At 60.0% G+C, this 18,074-nt stretch overlaps 3 protein-coding genes across 5 annotated transcripts; 1 reads left to right on the top strand and 2 right to left on the bottom strand.

Moving 5' to 3' along the window:
* On the bottom strand, positions 1-1,174 carry LOC144254372 (interferon-induced transmembrane protein 1-like). The gene is made up of 2 exons (XM_077797459.1): positions 803-1,174; positions 1-327 (listed from the first exon to the last, which is right to left on the bottom strand). The coding sequence occupies exons 1-2, from the start codon at positions 1,049-1,051 to the stop codon at positions 136-138; spliced, it is 441 nt and encodes a 146-aa protein (XP_077653585.1). The 5' UTR covers positions 1,052-1,174; the 3' UTR covers positions 1-135.
* Positions 1,175-8,742: 7,568 nt separating this feature from the next.
* Ifitm5 (interferon induced transmembrane protein 5) lies at positions 8,743-9,845 on the top strand. Its single transcript, XM_026381914.2, has 2 exons — positions 8,743-8,934; positions 9,633-9,845. Exons 1-2 carry the CDS (start codon positions 8,743-8,745, stop codon positions 9,843-9,845), a joined length of 405 nt encoding a protein of 134 aa, XP_026237699.1.
* Positions 9,846-12,041: 2,196 nt separating this feature from the next.
* Pgghg (protein-glucosylgalactosylhydroxylysine glucosidase) lies at positions 12,042-17,617 on the bottom strand. Of its 3 annotated transcripts, XM_026381911.2 has the most exons (14): positions 17,535-17,617; positions 16,912-17,193; positions 16,377-16,587; positions 15,861-16,296; positions 14,966-15,085; positions 14,653-14,784; positions 14,411-14,522; positions 14,251-14,323; positions 14,027-14,163; positions 13,800-13,933; positions 13,609-13,704; positions 13,395-13,492; positions 13,119-13,330; positions 12,042-13,047 (listed from the first exon to the last, which is right to left on the bottom strand). In XM_026381911.2, exons 2-14 carry the CDS (start codon positions 17,168-17,170, stop codon positions 12,992-12,994), a joined length of 2,076 nt encoding a protein of 691 aa, XP_026237696.1. In that variant the 5' UTR covers positions 17,171-17,193; positions 17,535-17,617; the 3' UTR covers positions 12,042-12,991. The 3 variants fall into 3 exon arrangements, with proteins under 3 accessions (XP_026237696.1, XP_026237695.1, XP_026237698.1); XM_026381910.2 differs by having other exon boundaries at positions 13,800-14,163; XM_026381913.2 differs by lacking the exons at positions 12,042-13,047; positions 13,395-13,492 and having other exon boundaries at positions 13,214-13,330; positions 13,800-14,163.
* Positions 17,618-18,074: the final 457 nt, after the last annotated feature.

The raw sequence follows: 18,074 nt of genomic DNA, 5'->3' as shown, positions 1-18,074 counted from the left end.
CCCGCGTACAATGCACTTTATTGAATCCCACTGTGGACAGATGGGTGCGTGTAAATGCTTCAGAAAGCGAGGGGTGCAGGGGCAGGGCCTCAGCCCCGGGTGCAGGGCCAGCTAGGGGGTCAGGACATGGCAAGACTAGAAGCCCCCAGGATGGTGTATCATCTGCGAAACAGCCTGGACAATCGCTGCTGAGAAGATGATGAGAATCACGATGGCGCCGATGGTCAGGAGGATGTTGAAGATCAGGGCCCAGATGTTCAGGCACTTGGCAGTGGAGGCGAAGGCCTGGGCCCCAGTTATGTCACCCACCATCTTCCTGTCCCTAGACTGGGGAGACCAGATGGAGAGGGTCAGGGGAGAGGCAGGTGCTAGGCCCAGGCCCCAGGGTCCTCTCTGCCCCTTCCTCTCACACCCTCAGACTGTGCAGCAGGCCCCAGTGCTGGCTGCTCACCCCAGCTTGGGAGACAGCCTGGGGTGCCAGTCTGCAGTGTGCAGCGGGTACTTCTGCCATTGGGCATAGGGAGAAGTCCTCTGGGTTGGGGATGGGGACAAGAGTGACCCCAGATTCCCAGGCTGCTCCCTCCTGTGCCTGCCCTGGGAGATCCCCTAATGCCCCCACACTTACCCAGAAAGAGGAGGGCACACAGGGTCAATGCACACCAGCCTTAGGGGGTGATCCACAGCAGCTCCCCCAGCACACACAGACCCACACACCCCAGGTGCAGGTGGAGTGTCAGCCTCCTGGGTACTTTCCCCACCCCCTGACCCCTCCCACTGCCCAGCCCCCCCTCAGCACACACACCTTCACGGAGTAGGCGAAGGCGATGAAGCCCAGGCAGCAGAAGTTCATGAAGAGCGTGTTGAACAGGGACCAGACCACATGGTCGGGCACAGAGATGTCTCTGGGCATGTTGATCACGGTGGTTGTCATGTGAGCTGAGCCCTGGGGTGCCCCGAGCACGGCCACCTCGTGTTCCTCCTGGAGCTTCTCATAGTGTGGGGGGCGCCCAGCATTGGGGTACATCAAGACGGTGTGGGGAGCCTGGTTCATGCTGCTCACAGGAGCCCAGCTGCCGAGTGGCTGGAGGGTTGCTGTCTGGCCCACCCTTTCCCCAGTACTTTCGGTTTCTCAGAAGTTTCCTTTTCCTGGCTGTTGTGAGCTGGTGATTTGCAGAGTGTTGAGGGGTGGAACTAAATCCTGAGGATCAAATTTCTCTAGGGCAGAGTGGGCGGAAGGGCCAGGTGGGCGGTGCTTTCTGTACAGGAACCCAAATCAGGACCTCTCAGCTGACCCTCCTGTGAGGGCCGTGGGGGTCCTGGGGGCTTTTCCCAGGCCTGGGAGAGTCCACAGTCTGGTCAACAGCAGCAGGAGCTGAGGTCCACATTGAGGGCTGAGCTAGTCCCGTGCAGCCCCTCTACTCCCAGCTCCCTAAGGGCTTCCTGAGAGCCCACACTGCACTGTTGACACAGCAGTAAAGGTCAGCCAGCCAGGGTAGGGAATGAATGCTGGGGGTGGAGAGGGTGGGGACTCATTATCCAGGAGCTAAAAGTTGGTACCTCCAGGCTCATTCTCGCTGGCACCACAAGGATTAATAAAGAGGGGCATTCTCAGTGGATGAGAATTTGCATGGTCAGTCTTATTCAAACTCAGGAAACACACCTGGAGGCTAGTCAGTAGACATGCTAATGAGCACCTTCAAGGCCTATTTCAAATGTAAAAGACCCCATGGATCTCCTGTGGGAACAGCAGCATCCAGAGGTGAAATAGGGAATACAGGGGTGAACCCAGGTGGAAAGGAGCAGGGTAGCCTTGATACTTTGTGGTTGCTGTTGTTCTAATGAGTTATACACCATAGCAGACTGCACTTGGATCCATTGTACACAAATGGAACATGAGTTTTCATTTCTCTGGTTTCATTTTCATGAGTTTTCATTTCTCCACATGTGCAATCATACTTCCTACATGTACCTTGGGTAATGACGATCATCTCATTCCACCATCTTTCCTACCCCCATGCCCCCTCCCTTTCCCTTCTTCCCCTTTGCCCAATCATAGTTCCTCCATTCTCCCCACACACACACACACACACATCCATTATTGGTCAGCATCCACTAATCAGAGAGAAGATGTGGCCTTTGGTTTGGGGGAATTGGCTTACTTTGCTTAGGATGATATTCTCCAACTCCATCCATTTACCTGCAAATGCCCTAATTTTATTCTCTTTTAATGCTGAGTAATATTCCATTTGTCTATGTATCACAGTTTCTCTCCATTCATCTATTAAAGGGCATCTAGGTTGCTTCCTTCAATGCCTGTTTGACACATTTTGCTCCATGCTCTGCCCAGAACAATGTATTAGCTCCTGAGCTGGTACACCAAAATGTTTATCTCTTCTCATTTAAACTGTAAGGGTAAAATTTCTAAGCTGATTCTAAGCGGCAAAGCCTGAGTTAAAGTGTAAAAGACCGGGCATTGTAAAGTTTCTAAGCTGCAAGGCCTGAGTTAAAAAGTGAAGGACCAGGTATTGTTAAAATCCTCTGTTAGGACAATACCCGAACTGCCCAGTAAATATTCCTCCTGATCCTCTGGCTGTTTAATAGCTAAGGGCTCTGAGTAGCCCCGCACGTAGGCATCCAGGCCCCCAAACCCATCAGTTTGAATGTGTACCCCGTTTAGAAGTGACCAATCACCCCCGTCCAATCTGTTCCTGCCAATGAATGTACTAATCCTGTCTCAGAGTTGTTGTTCAATTTCCCCCGCACCTCATGATGATTTGTTCTGATGTATGCAAAGCCCCCGCCCTCCCCAAAAAGTGTCCTTAAGCTCTGCTTGACCTCTGCTCCGGGCTCTGGGCTGCTCTCGCTTTTTGAGCGAGCCTGCCTGGGGCCTCAGCACGCTGACTTGGATCCTCAATAAACTCCCTCCTGCTTATTGCATGAAGCCAGTCTCTTGTGGTCTCTTCCTCCGACGCTTGGCCGGACCCTTACAAAACAAGTCCTGCTGTGTTTACTTTCCTCCATGATTGTATGTTATTCTTCAGAATGTCGCAGGAAAGAACCAAGAGGAATTAGTCTCATCTCAAAACTCCGGTTTCATGAGGCCTATAAGAAAGTTACGTCAGGTCCACCCCCTCCCACGGAGACCCAGCTCTGAGTCACCTTCTCCTTGTTATTCTAGTGATGAGAATCAGAGCTCTTTCCCAGATTGGAAGATTGAACACCCAAGAAACACAGAGCAAAGCCTGTCCAAGGAAAGGACATCACCTTTGTCCTTGGAAAGACCCACAGAGCACTCCTAGGCACATTCCCACCCTGCTGAGTGGTTTATCTACACATAACAGGAGAGACCTGCTGCGCCAGGTGTCCCTGACTCAGTCAGGCTAGGTGGGGACCCAGAGCAGCCCGGATGCCAGATGACCCTCCCAGTAGTTTATGGTGGTTGATAAAGTGTTGGGAAACCATGTAGTTCAGCACGAACACCCCTCTTGGCTTAAACCCATCAGTTCAAATGAATACCCCCTTTGTACTGACCAATCACCCCTCCCCAACTTGTTCCCGCCAGTGAATGTGCTAATCATGTTTTAGAGTTGTGATCTGATTTTCCCGCGGTGTGTGATGATTTGCTAAGAGATGCTCTGATGTATGTGAAGTCCCTGCCTTCCCCAAAGAGTGTATAGAACTGCTGCAAACCCTGGGCTTGGGGCCTCTCAGCGTCACCAGTTGCTGTGTGCGTGCTTGCGCGGGCGGAGGACGGAGCTAACTCGCAATAAACACCTCTTTGCGGTTTACATCCATCTTGGTCTCTGATGGTCTTTTGGGCGTCCCGAATTCAAGCATAACAAGGCAAATGTAGAAAGCAAGTTTTATTTAAAGGATAGAAGAGACAGACCTCTCCCCAGGGAGACATCAGGTGGGTGGCGGTGACTTAGAACAAAGCAGCCCGTGAGGGAAAGAAACTTCAGTCAGGTGCGGGCAGAAACGCCTGTCAATCAGCAGGACCCCCTGGCCAATCCTGAAGTTCAGCCAGCTCCCCCACACACACACCAACTCCAGCGGGACAAGAGACTCCCAAAACACCTTTTCCTGTCCCCAGCCCTTCCCTTCCTGCCTAAGCCCCATAAAAGTCCAGTCGGGTCAAGCTTCCATGCAGTTTCTCCTCAGACCCTTCTCCTGTCCACTCTGTGGGTCTGACCCAGTTCCTCCCGGGAGTGATATCTCAATAAAGCCTCCTTCAGCGGCCTTTAAAATCTGCCTTTGGTGGCTGCCCACCTCGCCTGATCTGACAGAAGGGCATTTCTTACTTCTCATGCCCCCTCTTTTTTGTTTTATTTATTTATTTTTTATTTTATTTTATTTATTTATTGTGTGTGTGTGTGCGTGTGTGTGTGTGTGCTGCTGGGGATGAAACCCAGGGCCTTGTGCCTGGGAGGTAGGCACTCTACCAGCTGAGCTATAGCCCCAGGGCCCTCTCCTTGGATCTAGCCGTGTGGCAAAAAGGCTGAAGGGGGCAATCTAGGGGTGCCTCTCCCCATTTTCCATTGTCTGTCCAGAAAAGCGTGAAGGGAGCCACCAGGGAATATCACTAACGGTTTCCTGCAGGTGACCGTGGCCACAGGAGAGGGGGGGCATGTGTCCTGAAGGCAGTAGATCTCCATTCCCTTCTAATCTGCTTCCACCTTCCCAACCTGAACCCATCATCTCTCTACACCAACTACCTGCCCTTGTTCTCGCTTCATTCAGAGAATCTGTCTCCATCACTTTCTTAAGTGACACTTGCTTGCTGTGCTTGCCCTGTCTCTGGTCTGGTGTTCAGTCTTTGACTGTGGGGAACAAGGACCCCATCTCCACCAGACCTGCATCACTGTCCTGGGCCTCCTGTGTGGAAGCCTCTGATGAAGGTGGAGTCTGGGGAGACCCGAGCCCTGCCGTCCTCCTGCCCCGGGGTGCCTTCCAGGCCAGGGCATGTGGCTGGGCAGAGGGGCTCAGTGCATTTGCCAGCTGCTTCCCAGCCCAGAGCCACATTCCCTTGTGTGCATCTCAGGTGTGGAGCTGGCCACGGGGTGACCTTGGTCATGCAGGATGAGCCCAGTGCCCCTGCTCAGGGAGGTGAGGTCCATCTGTGGTCAGGGCTACAGCTCCAGGTCAGCCTGAAGGGTCAGGTGTTCCTGCTGCCTGCCCCTGAGGGGCCGAGTTGTGGCCTAGGCCCCCCTGTGCCGCTTCTGGCTGGAACCCTGACAGCCTTCGCCTCTCTGAGGGGAGACCCTGACAGCCAGGCCCTCTGCAGGCTGCCCCTGGGCTGTCCCTCAAGATGAAGTTGAAAGAGGTGGCAGCAGCTCAGCCTCCCGGGGGCCTTGGGCACGAGGTGAGGTGCAGAATGACCCCAAGGGCACCGAGGAGAGTAGTGAGAGGACTGCAACCGCTAGGTCCCCGTCTGATGGACGCTCACCCGGTGCCCTCTCCTGGTGTCCATCTCGGGTCCATCCCCACGGTGGCTGTGTGCACCCTGGGCTCATGACGTTGCTGGGATCAGCGCCTCTGCTCTGGGCGCTCACCCAGTCTGGCCCAGGGAAGTTATTTCTGAGAATGAAGCGTCTCCTGAATCCCACACTCGATGGCCACTTCCAGGCAGCCCTCCTCAGGACCTGGGGCCCCGTCCACTCCTTCTCCTGTGGGCCGTGGTGAGCTGCTAGGACTGTGCCAGGTCTGGGCTCCAGGTACCGTGGACCCTGTCTCCCCTCACACGCAGGCTGCCCAGGGCCTGCATCCAGCTCTGCCCCTGGGGAGGCCGCCCTGCCAGGGTCCTCAAGCTGCCCTGACTGGGCTAGAGAGAGGCCCCAACCCTCTGCACCTGCCCCTCACAGGGGCTGCCCCATCAAGAGGAGGCTGAGCTCTGCTTTCTCCATCATCTGGTCCCCAATGCAGCCTCTGCTGCCCCCGGGGTGAGCGGAGGGACAGGCGCTGGGAAGCAGTGCAGGAGAGCCTCCTGCTCCCCTTCGGCCCCTGCCTGTCGTGCTGCCCTTTGGGCATTCTGGCCAGCTGGTTCCAACACAGCTGTGTGGTGGTGAGCAGTTCTGTTGACAGCCAAGGCTCTTCTTGGGGACAAAGGGAAGACACCCTCCTGTTCTGGCTCCTCCCTGGGGGCCCTGGAAAGGTCCCACCCTAACCCACACTTTGTCAGAGACCCAAGGTGCCTGGTTCACCCACCTCCCACTGCACAGGGCATCCTCAGAGCCAGGTGCTTCACTGGCTCCTCCTTCCCACAGGTAAAGACACCTGGGTTACAGGGCTTGCACCAGCTGAGGTCTGCCTGGGCAGTGCCTCCCTCATCCACCCCGCAGCCACTGGGAGCTGCTTCCTGGGCTCCAGGAGTGGGCCTGGACTCCCCTGTGGAGCTGGCGCTTCCTGCCCCGGCGGAGGCCCAGAGCAGGCTCAGCTGTGAATTTGTGCTCCTGCGACTCCCTCTCGTCTCCATGGTCATCGGGTCAGGGTTCCCAGTGTCTGCATCACTGCCACCCTTGGTGTCTGTCATTAGAGATGAGAGGAAAAGGTGCCCAGGTAGGACCAGGGCGATGCTCCCCCAGGGTCAGACCCTGAGCCTTCACTCGACTTCAGACGCAGCCCCGCGACCAGGGAGGGCAGAGTCCCCAGGACAGAAGACAGTGCCCTGCGATGGCCGTGGACACACCCTGACACCCGAGTCCTTCCCACAGACCATGTGGATATTGCTTGGGCGATGGACCCAAGGACAGGGGACTCCAGAGGAGCTGGGCACCAGTGGACACACAGGAGCAGGAGAGGGTCTCGACACCCAGAGTGTCGACGTGGCTCTTGGTCCACGGGGTGCGGGGGCACCAAGGGATCAGCAGGGTCCAGATCCCAAGTCCACTCACAGTGGGCTTCAGGCCACAGACCCTCCAGCAGGCACTTTCCATTCCTCCCATGTGTGACTGGAACAGGAGCAACAGAGGTTGGCAGAAGCCACGCTGGGTGGGTGGCCTGCTGTGCCGGAGTCAGCAGAGCGTGGTCAGCCAGGTGAAAGGGCCCCGGTGCTCCCCTCTAGCTACCCCCAGCCAGAGAATTCTCACCCTTGGTAGAGCCATGAACAGAGCCTCCTGGGTCAGGCACCGGCCATCTGCCCTCCGCTCCTTTGCCAGTCTGGTCCTGCAGGAGAGAAGGCTCTGGTGGAGGAGCGTGGACTGCTGCAGACCGGCCACAGGGAGCCGGTCTTGGATCTGGGTGGGCGGGCGCTGGACATTGTGGGCCTTTCATGAGTTCTGTGCGGGCACATCCACTTCAGATGAACAGATGGAGGTTCTTTCTCCTGCTGCCATTGTTGGTGACACTTGAAGTCTTTCCTTCCCAGGTCACATCCTGCTTCTAATGTGTGGCCCACACAGAGTCATCTCCTGGACTCCCTACTCTGGACGTCTCTAATGGGTCGTCCCTGGCCCAGAGCTCCTCGGTGGTCACCTTGGGTCCTTGCTGGGCCTAGTGGCCACTCTTCCTCCGTTCTTCCTCTCCTTCCACAGGGCTCCGATCTTCCCTGATAAACGTCCTACCCAGCATCTCCCCGGAATTTGCATTTCCTGGCCTGTGGACGGGAAGGACGTCCCAGTCTCTTGCTGGTCAGTGTTGTGGTCATGGGAGTGAGGGGAGCCTTGGCTGTGCTCTAGGCAGGTGGGGGAGGCTATTTCAACAGGACAACGATGGGCACTGGGGGCTCTAGCTCTGCAGCAGGGAGCCCCAGGAGGAGGCCTGGGCATCTTGGTCTCTGGGGGTCCCCGTGGGGGTGTGGGCCCTAGGGTCTGGCAGGAGTCAGCGTTTGGCCTAAGCATCTGGTTGGGCTCTTGGGAAGGCAGGGCAGCGCAGGTGTCGGGGGAGTTCAGAGGCATCCTGATGAAGAGTAGGCGGGACAACATGGTCCCTCAGCTGAGCGGCACTGGGCCCTGTGAGCTCGGAGCTGGAGAAGAGTCCCTCCTGGCACGGCACGTGGGCTGGGGAGCCATCTCGAGGGGAGGACAGCAGGAGGAAGCCCTGAGCCCCAGAGAGACCACCCCACCCACTAGCGTTTCAGGACGGAGGAGGACCTGCCTGCCTGCCTAGGAGGTCGGGGATGGCCGGGGGGCACGTCTCCGCCAACCCCTTGGAAGGCCAGGTGGCCCCTGGCGGTCCGGGCAGCACTGCTGGGGTGTGGCCAGTCCCAGACGGCTGCCTCAGCGTCCCTCTCCCTGGAGCTTCCTCCTCAGACTTCCCTCTCTGACAGATGCATCTGGCCCCCACCCCACGGGCCTCACACAGCAGTGGGAGGCTGAGTCCTGGGGCACGAGGGCGGGTGTCAGCAGTGCTGGTCGGGAGGAGGAGGCTTTGTCTGAGCCTGGAGGGCTCTGCCTCTGGCCTGTGACTGAGGCATCATGGCCACCCACAGTCCTGAGCTGGACCTGGAAGGCAGTGGGCAGCCACTGCCCCTCAGCTGTCCGACTTGGGGTCTTCCTGGGGTGGGTGGCCAGGACATGGGGGGGGCTCTGGTCAGTGTTCTGACAGTGGTCTTTCTGGGTCCCCAGGGTGAGGGTGGGGACACTGGCGCAGGAGGACCCGCCTTGCTCCCAGGCTCCAGGCTGTAATTTGTGCTATATTTAGCAAGCAGAGCTGGTGGGCAGGGAGGCAGGCCACCGGGCTATAAGCAGACTCGGTGCCCACCCTGGAAGTGCAAGTCCCCGCCAGGAAGAGACGGCGCTGGAACCCATGGACACGTCCTACCCCCGTGAGGGCCCCCGGGCCTCCACTCCCCGCCAGGTTGACGGTGCTGCCCACACAGCCCTGGTGCTGGGACCGCCAAGCCCCCCGCCTCGCGACCACTTGATCTGGTCGGCCTTCAGCACACTCTACCTGAACCTGTGCTGCCTCGGCTTCCTGGCGCTGGTGCACTCCATCAAGGTGGGCGGAAGAAGTGGCGGGAGGGGCTGGGGGCTTCAGGGAGACTCAGGGTTGTGAGGAGGGGCTGGGGGCTGTGCGGAGAGTGCAGGGTCTGCCAGAGCGGCTGCGGGCTTGAAGGGGCAGCTTGTGAAGGGGGCTGTGTTAGTGTGGCCACAGTTTCTCTCCAAGGTGAGAGAACCCCTGCTTCTCCACTCAGGGGTGCTGTCTACAGCCAAGCCCTGCTCCTCAAGGTGGAGACAGCCCCTTGATGATGACGGAGTCCATGGGGCTACCTGCAGTTCCCTTTCCCCAGAGGGGGATTCTCATCTGCGGTGGCTCTGCAGTGAGACCGGTGGCTTCCGTTCCTCTATGGGTTTGTGGTCTCAGCTCCCCAGAGGACTCCCTGCCTGCAGAGGGATCTTGGGAGCTGATGCTGACCTGCGATGGCCACTGGGTCCACATCTTGGACACAAGGAGCCAGGCGCCCCTGGCAGCACCCATTGGGGTGGGTGGCCATCGGGACCCAAGGCCCACCGAGTGTCAAGCAGTGTGTCAAGCTGGGGACCAGGGAGGAAGTGGGTCTAGCCCAGAGAGTGTCCCCTCAGGCCACACCCCTCCACCTCGATCCTGGGTCCAGTGCAGACCCTCCAGGTGCTCTGGGTGCATCTGGGGCCAGGCCCCAAGGCAGGTGTTGATCTGGCCCTTCGGCTGCCCTGCAGGCCCGAGACCAGAAGGTGGCCGGGGATCTGGAGGCAGCACGGCGATACGGCTCCAGAGCCAAGTGTTACAACATCCTGGCTGCGATGTGGACGCTGGTGCCTCCGCTGCTGCTGCTGGGGCTGGTGGTGACCGGTGCCCTGCACCTCTCCCGCTTGGCCAAGGACTCTGCGGCCTTCTTCAGCACCAAGTTCGAAGACACAGACTATGACTGACAGGCTGGCTCCTGTCCTGTCCTGTCCCTGGACCCCAACCCTGGAAGGCCTTGAGCTGGGTGCTGGCTCTCATAGGGCCCCTGGCTGCACCTGGCTACCCAGTGCTGACCATTCAGACCCCAGGGACCTGGCCCTAACCCTGAGGTCCCTAACTCCTACCTCTGACCCTTTCCTCTTACTCCCCAGGCTCCACCTCCATCACAATTAAAAGTGCCAGGTCCCTGACCTGCCTCCAGGGCCTCCTTCCTGGCTTCAGTGTGGGGGGTGCCCCAGGCCCACCCTCCCTCACCCTGCTCTGCTCAGCTGTTCCCGACGGTCCCCCCTCACTTTGCCACAGGGTGGCCTGTGGCTACAGGGTGGAGGCGCCTGAGTGTTTCGGCATGAAGTCGGGGACACAGGCCTCTGATCCCAGCTGCCTGTGGTTTGGTGGCTTGTGTTCAGAACGGGCCCCGCCCGGCTGTGTGCTGCCCCTCCTTGTCTGTCCCTTCAAATCCCAGTGATTTCAGCCCGGTGGGGGTCTCCCTCCCTCCTGGGTGGAGCTGGACACTGTTTCCACCCTCCATGCAGGTCCACAAGTGCAGGCAAGGCCCCTGGCTCCCCCCCTCGGTCCCTCTCTCCTCACCCAGCTGGGCAGAAGCAGTCATGGGGATGTGGATGTGGGAAACCCCGTCGGAGCCCCTGGGTACGTGTTCCTGTACTACCTCACCTCCCTTATGTACCACCTGGCACCCCAACACCCCACACAGCAAAACTGGCAGGGCCCAGCACCTGGGGACACACCCCCAAACACACACGAGGCTGAGGCTGGGGTGCGGCCCCAGCTCGTCACCGAGGTCCTAGCCAGAAGGAAGCTCAGGGATTTGAAGACTCCACGCGGGCTCCCTCCCCAGGAAGACCCCTTTGCCTGCCAGCTCTTCCAGGGATAGAGGCAGGGGTCTCTTGTCTATGGCTCTACTTGGAGACCCCACACAGTCCCCAACCTGTGACATGCCTGAGACCCTTGCTGAAGATAGGGTGTGTGGCCCTGTGCTGGGACCTGGGGGTGGAGACGCACAGGCCCCTGTTGGGCCCTGGAGAAAGTCCCACCGTGAATTAGGGTCAAGGGAAGCGTGAGACCTCTGCTTGAACTGGAATAGAGACAACATGCTGACCCCAAGCCCGGGGTTTGGTTCAAGTAGGGGTCAGCCTGTGCTGGACGAAGAGGCTGGGGGCAGGCATCAACCTCTGTGTGGCTGGGAACATGTCCCTAAAGGTGGGATATTTTACCAGTCCCCACGATCTCATCAACAATGAGGAGGTTGTCTAGTCTGTGACCAGCCACTGAGGACTGTGGCCAAGTCACTCGGGGAAGTGTTACCAGCAGCCCTCTCTCCCCAGGCTCATCGTGGCAGGTTGATGGATGCTGGCCAGGCCTGTGGCCACACACACTCTCACTCCATGGGCCCATCACAGGCACAGAGGTGACTGTATAAAATCACGCTCAGACCTAGCAAGTACCAGGCCACATCATCCTAGGGGTTCAGGGCCACCTGCCACCCCATTCTGATGTCTCTGCCCCATCCTGACTTTGAGGCTGCAAAAAATGAATGTCCACTCCCATTAGGACAATCCCTGGCCCACAGCAGAGAGAAGGGGGCCCACGGTCCTCAGCAGATCTGCCTTGTCACCCAGCCAGAGTGTTTATAGGGCCTTTAGTGAAAAGCCTGTAGGTACCCTTGGCTTCAAGCCATGCACTGGCCTGCAGGTGGTCTGCAACTTGACCCTCAGCCCCTGCCCACCTTGGCTCTGAGCTCCAGCAAGCATGCTGCTGGCTCACTGTGGCCTGGAGGCCTGGTGTCCATGGATCCCTGTCTCTGCACTCCACACTTTCTATGGGGGTGGCCATGAGAACCCTCCTTTCAAATCTCCTGGGTGTGGAGGCAGCTGGCTCAGGCCCTGAGTGTTCCAGCCTGAGGGGCTGAGGACGGGAGACCGGGAGACAGGCCCTGGGATTCCCACGTCTAGAGCTGCCTGAAGCCCATGAGTGCTCTGCCTGGTGTATGCAACTGCGACCAGGGGGCAGTGGCAGGACACAGCCAGGAGTGGAGGCCGGCGTGACCGGACCACCCGGCTCCCAAGCTGCTGCACTTGCCCGCAGGTGAGGTGGAAACTCGACATCACACAACCCCACTTTCAGAGGAATGTATAGGCCTTTATAGGAGCAAGCTCTTCCCAGCACTGACTGGACTCTGCAGGTTGTCCGGTGCCGGGTCTGGACCTCACCAGTGTCTCAGCTCCAGATGCCATCTCACCCCGTTCTAGGAAGTCACTGGTGAGCCACCCCAGGCTGGAGGGTGTGGGAGCTGCTGCCAGGCAGAATCTCTGTCTGTGAACAGCCGATCGCAGCCTGGCCTGGGATCAAGGCCTGGGACCCAGCACATTTGATCTAGTCCCTCTGGTGGCCAGTGGGGTGCTGAGGGTCTTGCTCTGGCACCCCAGTCCTATCCTCCAGCAGTGGCACCCCCTTCCCTTCTCACAGGCCATGGGGTTGAGGACGGGCTGCCCACCCCACCCCACAGGGCCAGAGGCCATCTGACATGGAGTCGAGAGGAGTCAGTGACGATACCCGTGCACCCCTGGTCCAGCCTGACCACAGCTGCACTGAGGGGATTCTGGGAAAGCGGTAGCTGACAGTCCTGGGCAACTGCGCAGGGGTAGAGCCCCTGCCTCCTCACCCTCACCCTGCCAGGGACTCCCCTCACGGGCCCTGTGACCAGAGTCCAGGTGGGTGTGAGTGTGGACACTCAGGCCCTGGCTGCAGGGGCCCTGGAGAGTGCCTGGGGAGCCAGATGGGGCACTGAGAGACGGGGTGCCAGGTCAGATGAGGTGTGGAAAAGTGCCTGCCCATGGAGTCGAGGCTGGGGAGGGGCTCAAGCCACAGACAGCCTGGGACTGGGGGAGGGTTGGGCGAGGAGCAGGGGGCAGTGATGAAAAGTGGGGTTCAGGAGACATTTCTGAAGCCAGCAGCCCTAGTCATTCCGGGGCAGGGCTCCAGGGGGAGGGCCTGGGGGGCTGAGGGCTCCAGGATGTCCCAGAGGCTCTGGAGCAGGCGTCTCAGGTCTTCAAATCTTCTCCCAGGAAATTCCTGGAGTCAGCGCTTCAGGCAGCTAGGGGCGTGATCTTTGTATGCGGCCAGCTGAGTGGGGAAAGGAGGCCTTGTGTCCTGCAGGGAGAGAGGGGCGCCCTGTAGGGACACACTGGCATCCTGGTCTCATCACTCAGACCTCTACCTACCTGGCAGCAGAGGCAGCCGAACCTGTGATGGCCAGAGCTCAGCCTCCAACAGAGGGGCCCAGGGCCCAGCCTGGGCCGTGACCTCGACTGTCACGGAGTCCTCGGAGATGACAAAGTTGAGCTTGTTCCCCTGGTAGGAGATGCCAGAGACACACACTCCGGAGAGCCCCGCTGGACACAGGGGGTCAAAGGTCATGCCGGCCTTGGTGACCCTGCAGGGAGAGCCGTGTGAGAAGGAGGGGCCGGGGGCCACCCCCAGTGCCACCCTGCACTCACCTGAGGCCTGTGCTTCCGAAGAGTACTGCCTGCAGGAAGCCCCCCATGCCTGTCAGGAAGTTCACTGCCCCCGACCCATCGGCATTCTCCGTCCACACCTGTAGGTCAGGGGCCATCAGTGCCAGGGACCCCAGGGCACTGGACAATACCTCCCCCGACGGACACGGGCAGCAGAGTGGTCAGGAAGAGGGCCCTGGACTGGAGTCAGGCTGACCTTGAAGGGCTCAGTGACATTGGCAAAACTCCTGTCCAGAAGCCTTCGTGCCCTCAACGGGTCCTTCAACTCCATCCAGCCCACCGCAAACATGCTCTGGGGTCAGAGTTCAGAGTTCAGTGGGGTGAAACCCATCTTAGGGAGAGAAAGACGGAGGCTGATAAGGTGGGGCCACTCCCCAGGCTTCTCACCCAGGTCATGGCTGGGCCCTGGGGGGATGTCACAGCCTCGTACATCTCCAGGTTCTTCCTGCGGACGTCAGGACTCAGGGGGAAGGGGACGGGGTACCCCAGGAGCACGACGTCAGCCTGCTTCACTTCCTCTCCTGGGGAAGATGCTGCTGTTGAGGGCCCATCAGGTGGATGCACGGCTCTTAGGCCAGGCAGAAGGCCCCTTGGCAGAAGTCCAGTCCACTCACCAGGCTCATACCCATCAAATTCAGGGTGGAAGTTCCGCTCCGGGTCAAAGGGCACCTTGATCTTATCAGCCACCACCAGCCACTGGTTAGGGACAGGCAGACCCAGGTCCTCGGCCAGACCAGCTGCAAAGTGCAGACTGTGGAGAGGGGACAGGTCGTAGCCTCAGTGCTTCTGGCCGGCCCTGCTTGCTGGGGTGGGGCTGGGGCACGGTTTAGAGTCTGACCTGGTCTGGACCAGGACATTGGTGTAGGTGGAGTTGTTGACTCCTGAGTGGTACTCATCAGGGGGCATGACTCCTGGGCACACAGGTGCAGACAGTGCTCAGTACAGGCTGCCCCCCAGCAGTCCCTCCTCCTGACCATTTCTCCCAGGGATCACCTCACCTCTCAGGTGGTACTGCTTCTCCCTGGAGCTCCACTCTACCCGGCTGCACCAGAACTCAGCAACAGCACTGACCACATCCCAGCCACCAGCCTCCCGGAAAAGCTGCAGATCCTGGGGGCCAAGGGTCCTATGTGGGCTGAGTGCCCACCCATCCAGCAACCAGAAAGGAAGGCCTGGCTCCCAGATTCTCTCTTGTGATAGCAGGCCTCGGGTGGCAGGGCTGGTGGACGGAACACCTCACCTGGGTGGTGTAGTAGTACAGCTGGAAGGCCAACAGGACCGCCCCATTGATGTGGATCTCCTGAGCCCCATAAATGTCCTCAGGGCAGACCTCCAGGCCAGAGCCTGCACTCTCCCAAGCAAACTTGGCTCCCTGTGGGGGAGAGGGGCAGATGCCACCCGACCTTAGCCTTTACCCCATGGGACCTTGTGGAAGGGCAAAGAGAGGAGGAGGCGGGGGCTCTGGAGCCCATGCACGTTCCTCCATGGGCCAGGAGGCTCTTGCCCAGTTCTTTCTGTGTGTGGACCCTACGGTGGTGCCCAGAATTCCTCACCTGGTAGCCCAGGTTCCGGGCATTTTCCAGGGCCCCACTCAGTGTCCTGATGCGGTACTCCAGGATGGCCCTGGCAGCCTCTGGGTGGAATATCAGGATATTGGGGAACATCCAGAGATCCTGAGGACAGTCCTGGTTCTGGAGCTAGAAGGGCTTACACCTTCTCCTTCCCCGACTTCCACATCCTGCCCTGGCTGGGCCTTTGCTGCACCCTCTCTGCCTCTTGGAGGCCTGCTGCCTCCTTCCAGGTTCTTCCTGATGACCCTCCAGATCTACCAGCCCCTCCCCAGCCTTCCACTTCCCCTCCCTAGCCAGCAGGTGAGTTCCCAGGCCCGAATCTAGGCACAGGCCACTACAGGAGGAGCCTGCTCTCTGCCTGCTGGTTGCCTGACCTCAGCCTCCCTAGCCTCGCCCATAAAATAAGAGTCAGGGCTGACTTGGGAGGCACATGAGGAATCACCCTCCGCGCCTCCTTGCCCCGTGCCAATAAGCCTCCTCACGCCGCATCCTCAGCTTAGTCTGGCCCACTCCTTGCTCTTCTCCACTAGCTCCACTTGGTACCTTGGGGGTCTTCCCAGAACGGGCCTCTGTGTCACTCCCTGATTAAATGTTCCTGGTTTCCTGGCCCTCAGGTAAACTCTAGGCCCTGTGCCCTGATGCTCCTCTCATGTCCCTGGTTTCCTTGGCCCTTGGTAAGCTCCTGCTGCAAGTACCACCGGGGCTGCCATGTGCATCTTCTGGTGCTCCTGCTGGGCTCACTCTCCAACGGATTCCCGCACTGCCGAGATACCACCTCCTCAGGAAGCCCTCCCCTGGGCACAGCCCTGGGCTGGCCCATCCCAACCCCAATCCCCGTGCCGCCCTGAGTGTGGTGGTGGTGAGGGATGATGGGTACCTGATCCCAGAAGACGTGGCCCCAGTAGCACTCCTCCTGGCTCCCATTGGAGAGGCCCCCGGGGCTGAGGCCATGACAGACATACCCTAAAGCCCCGAGTTGGGGCAGGGCACTGAGCAGGTAGTAGAGGGAGCCACGAAGGGCCTGGCGCAGGGGCAGTGGTCCTACCACATCCAGGCCACAGCCTGCCCACAGCTGGGCCCAGGACTGGGCATGGGCTGGGTATAGAGAGCCTCTGGCCTGCAGCTGCAGGGCCTCCTGGAGGTAGGCCTGGGCCTCTGCCTGGCTGCTGCCCACCACAGTCAGGAAGTCCCAGGTCCTGTTCTTCTCGTGTTCCCCCAGGGTCAATGTCAGGGGCACTGGTGTCCACAGCATGTGCACCTCCTGTCGTGGCCCCCCAGGTTGCTCAGGGGTGAGTGTGTGGCCATACAGGTACCTGCAAGAGGACAGCCACCTCAGGGGTGGCCCCCTCTTTAGGTTACCCTGCTGGGACTTGGGACAGAGCCCCCTCCTCACCGGACTCCCTGGAAGTCGGGCCCCAGATGCAAGTCCAGGTCTGGGCTTTCTAGGGAGAAGGATGAACGCAGCAGCACCGTGATAGGCGAGCTCCCGGCATCCAAGCGTGCCACAGACACACTGAAGGCCAGAATGTGGGGCAGCGTGCGGTGGGCATAGATGCGCTGGCAGGCCTGGAAGCTGGAGCTCACCAGGGTGTGCAGAAAGGAGCCTGGGGAGGGTGCGAAGCTTCAGTCACTGGGGAAGCAGGGCTCCTCCCCCCAGGCAGGCTGCAAAGCTGTGGCCTCCCAGTGCCTTGGGCCACACAGCACTTGGGCCTCCCTGGGCTGGCAGTGGTGTCCCTCAGGTTTCTGGTGGCTTCTCCCCACAGTGAGGGTGAATGCGTCCCCCAGGCCCAGCTCTACAGGACCCAGGCTCTGCCCAGGACCCCAGGAGGCCCACCCGAGGGAGGGAAAGGGGAGAACCCCAGACGGGAGTGAGGTGAAGCTGGAGGGGCTGTGCTCCACAGCGGCTGGGAGGGCCAGACTGCAGCTACCTGTGTTGGTGTCCAGCGCAAAGGTCTCCTCCATCTGCTTTCCTGTCTCTGCAGGGGCCTCCAGTTTGACGTTGAGGGGGCTGGGCAGAATGGCTCGGTGTGTGCCACCCCCAGCCCCATTGTACAAGCCACTCACATGCAGTGTGTCATGATACACACGTGTGCCCAGGTATGCATTGGTCACAGTGGCCAGGAGCCGGGGATCACTGGGCAGAGACTGGGCAGTAAACGTGGTCGGGTCTTCCCCGGCATCCTCCATGGAAGGCTCACTTCGGGGGTGACCTGGCGCAGGGGGTCAAGAGGCCGTGACTGGGTGGGCTCTGAAGTCCTCCTCAGGACTTGGCCGACCCCCTAGATGTGGTGGGATCTAAGGGCCACCCAGGAAAACACCGCACCACGGACCTCCGGGGACTCCATTCAGTCTCTAAACTTGCCCCTCAAACTCCGGCTTTAGGTCCCAGCCCACCTTCCCGAGTTCGGAAGCCCCGAGGGTGGAACGAGGAAGCTCAGCCCAGGAACCAGCCCCTCCGAGAGGGGAGGGCGGAAGGGGCGGGCGCGGGACGCAGCGGGTGGTGCGGCAGGAGCGGGAGCTGGGGGGGCGCGCGGGGGACTCTGAGACTCACCGCAGCTCTGGCTCAGCCCCCGATCTGCGATCTGCGTCCCGGGGTTCCCCTGGGTCCGGCTGCCCCGGGCCTGCCTGGGGGAGGCGAGCCTCACCACTGACACGTGACCAGGAAGGCCTGCTGCCCGGCCCGAGCCGCCCACGGGGCGGGGCAGCTAGGCGCCGAGGGCTCGGGCGGAGGCCCCCTCTCCCCTGGGCGGCCAGGCGGTGTCGTCAGGACCTGTTGTGGTCCTGTTGGTCGTGGCTGTGGCCAACCAGAGACCTGAGTGGGGAGTCCTTCGACCCCCAAGATGCCGGTCCGCACCGGTGGATTTAGGGGACCTCGGTGGGCTCTGGATGTGATCTCTTCCCCTTCTCCAGATCTCTCCCTCTCCGCCGTGCCCCTTGCTCGGAGACCCCATCCTCCAGCTCTCTCAGCTGGTGGCACCGTTGGTCTCCCTCTTTCCACCTGCCCACTGATGGCTCTGGGCACGTCCCTGGGCCTGTGGGTCCTATGGTTCAGGCTCCCTGGCCTGACGTACATATCTGTGTCTGTCCGCCC

The sequence above is a fragment of the Urocitellus parryii genome, chromosome 4, assembly GCF_045843805.1.
Source record: "Urocitellus parryii isolate mUroPar1 chromosome 4, mUroPar1.hap1, whole genome shotgun sequence".
Taxonomy (NCBI): Eukaryota; Metazoa; Chordata; class Mammalia; order Rodentia; family Sciuridae; genus Urocitellus; species Urocitellus parryii.
Note: the sequence above shows the minus strand (reverse complement) of the source record. Positions and strands in the feature narration are given on the sequence as shown.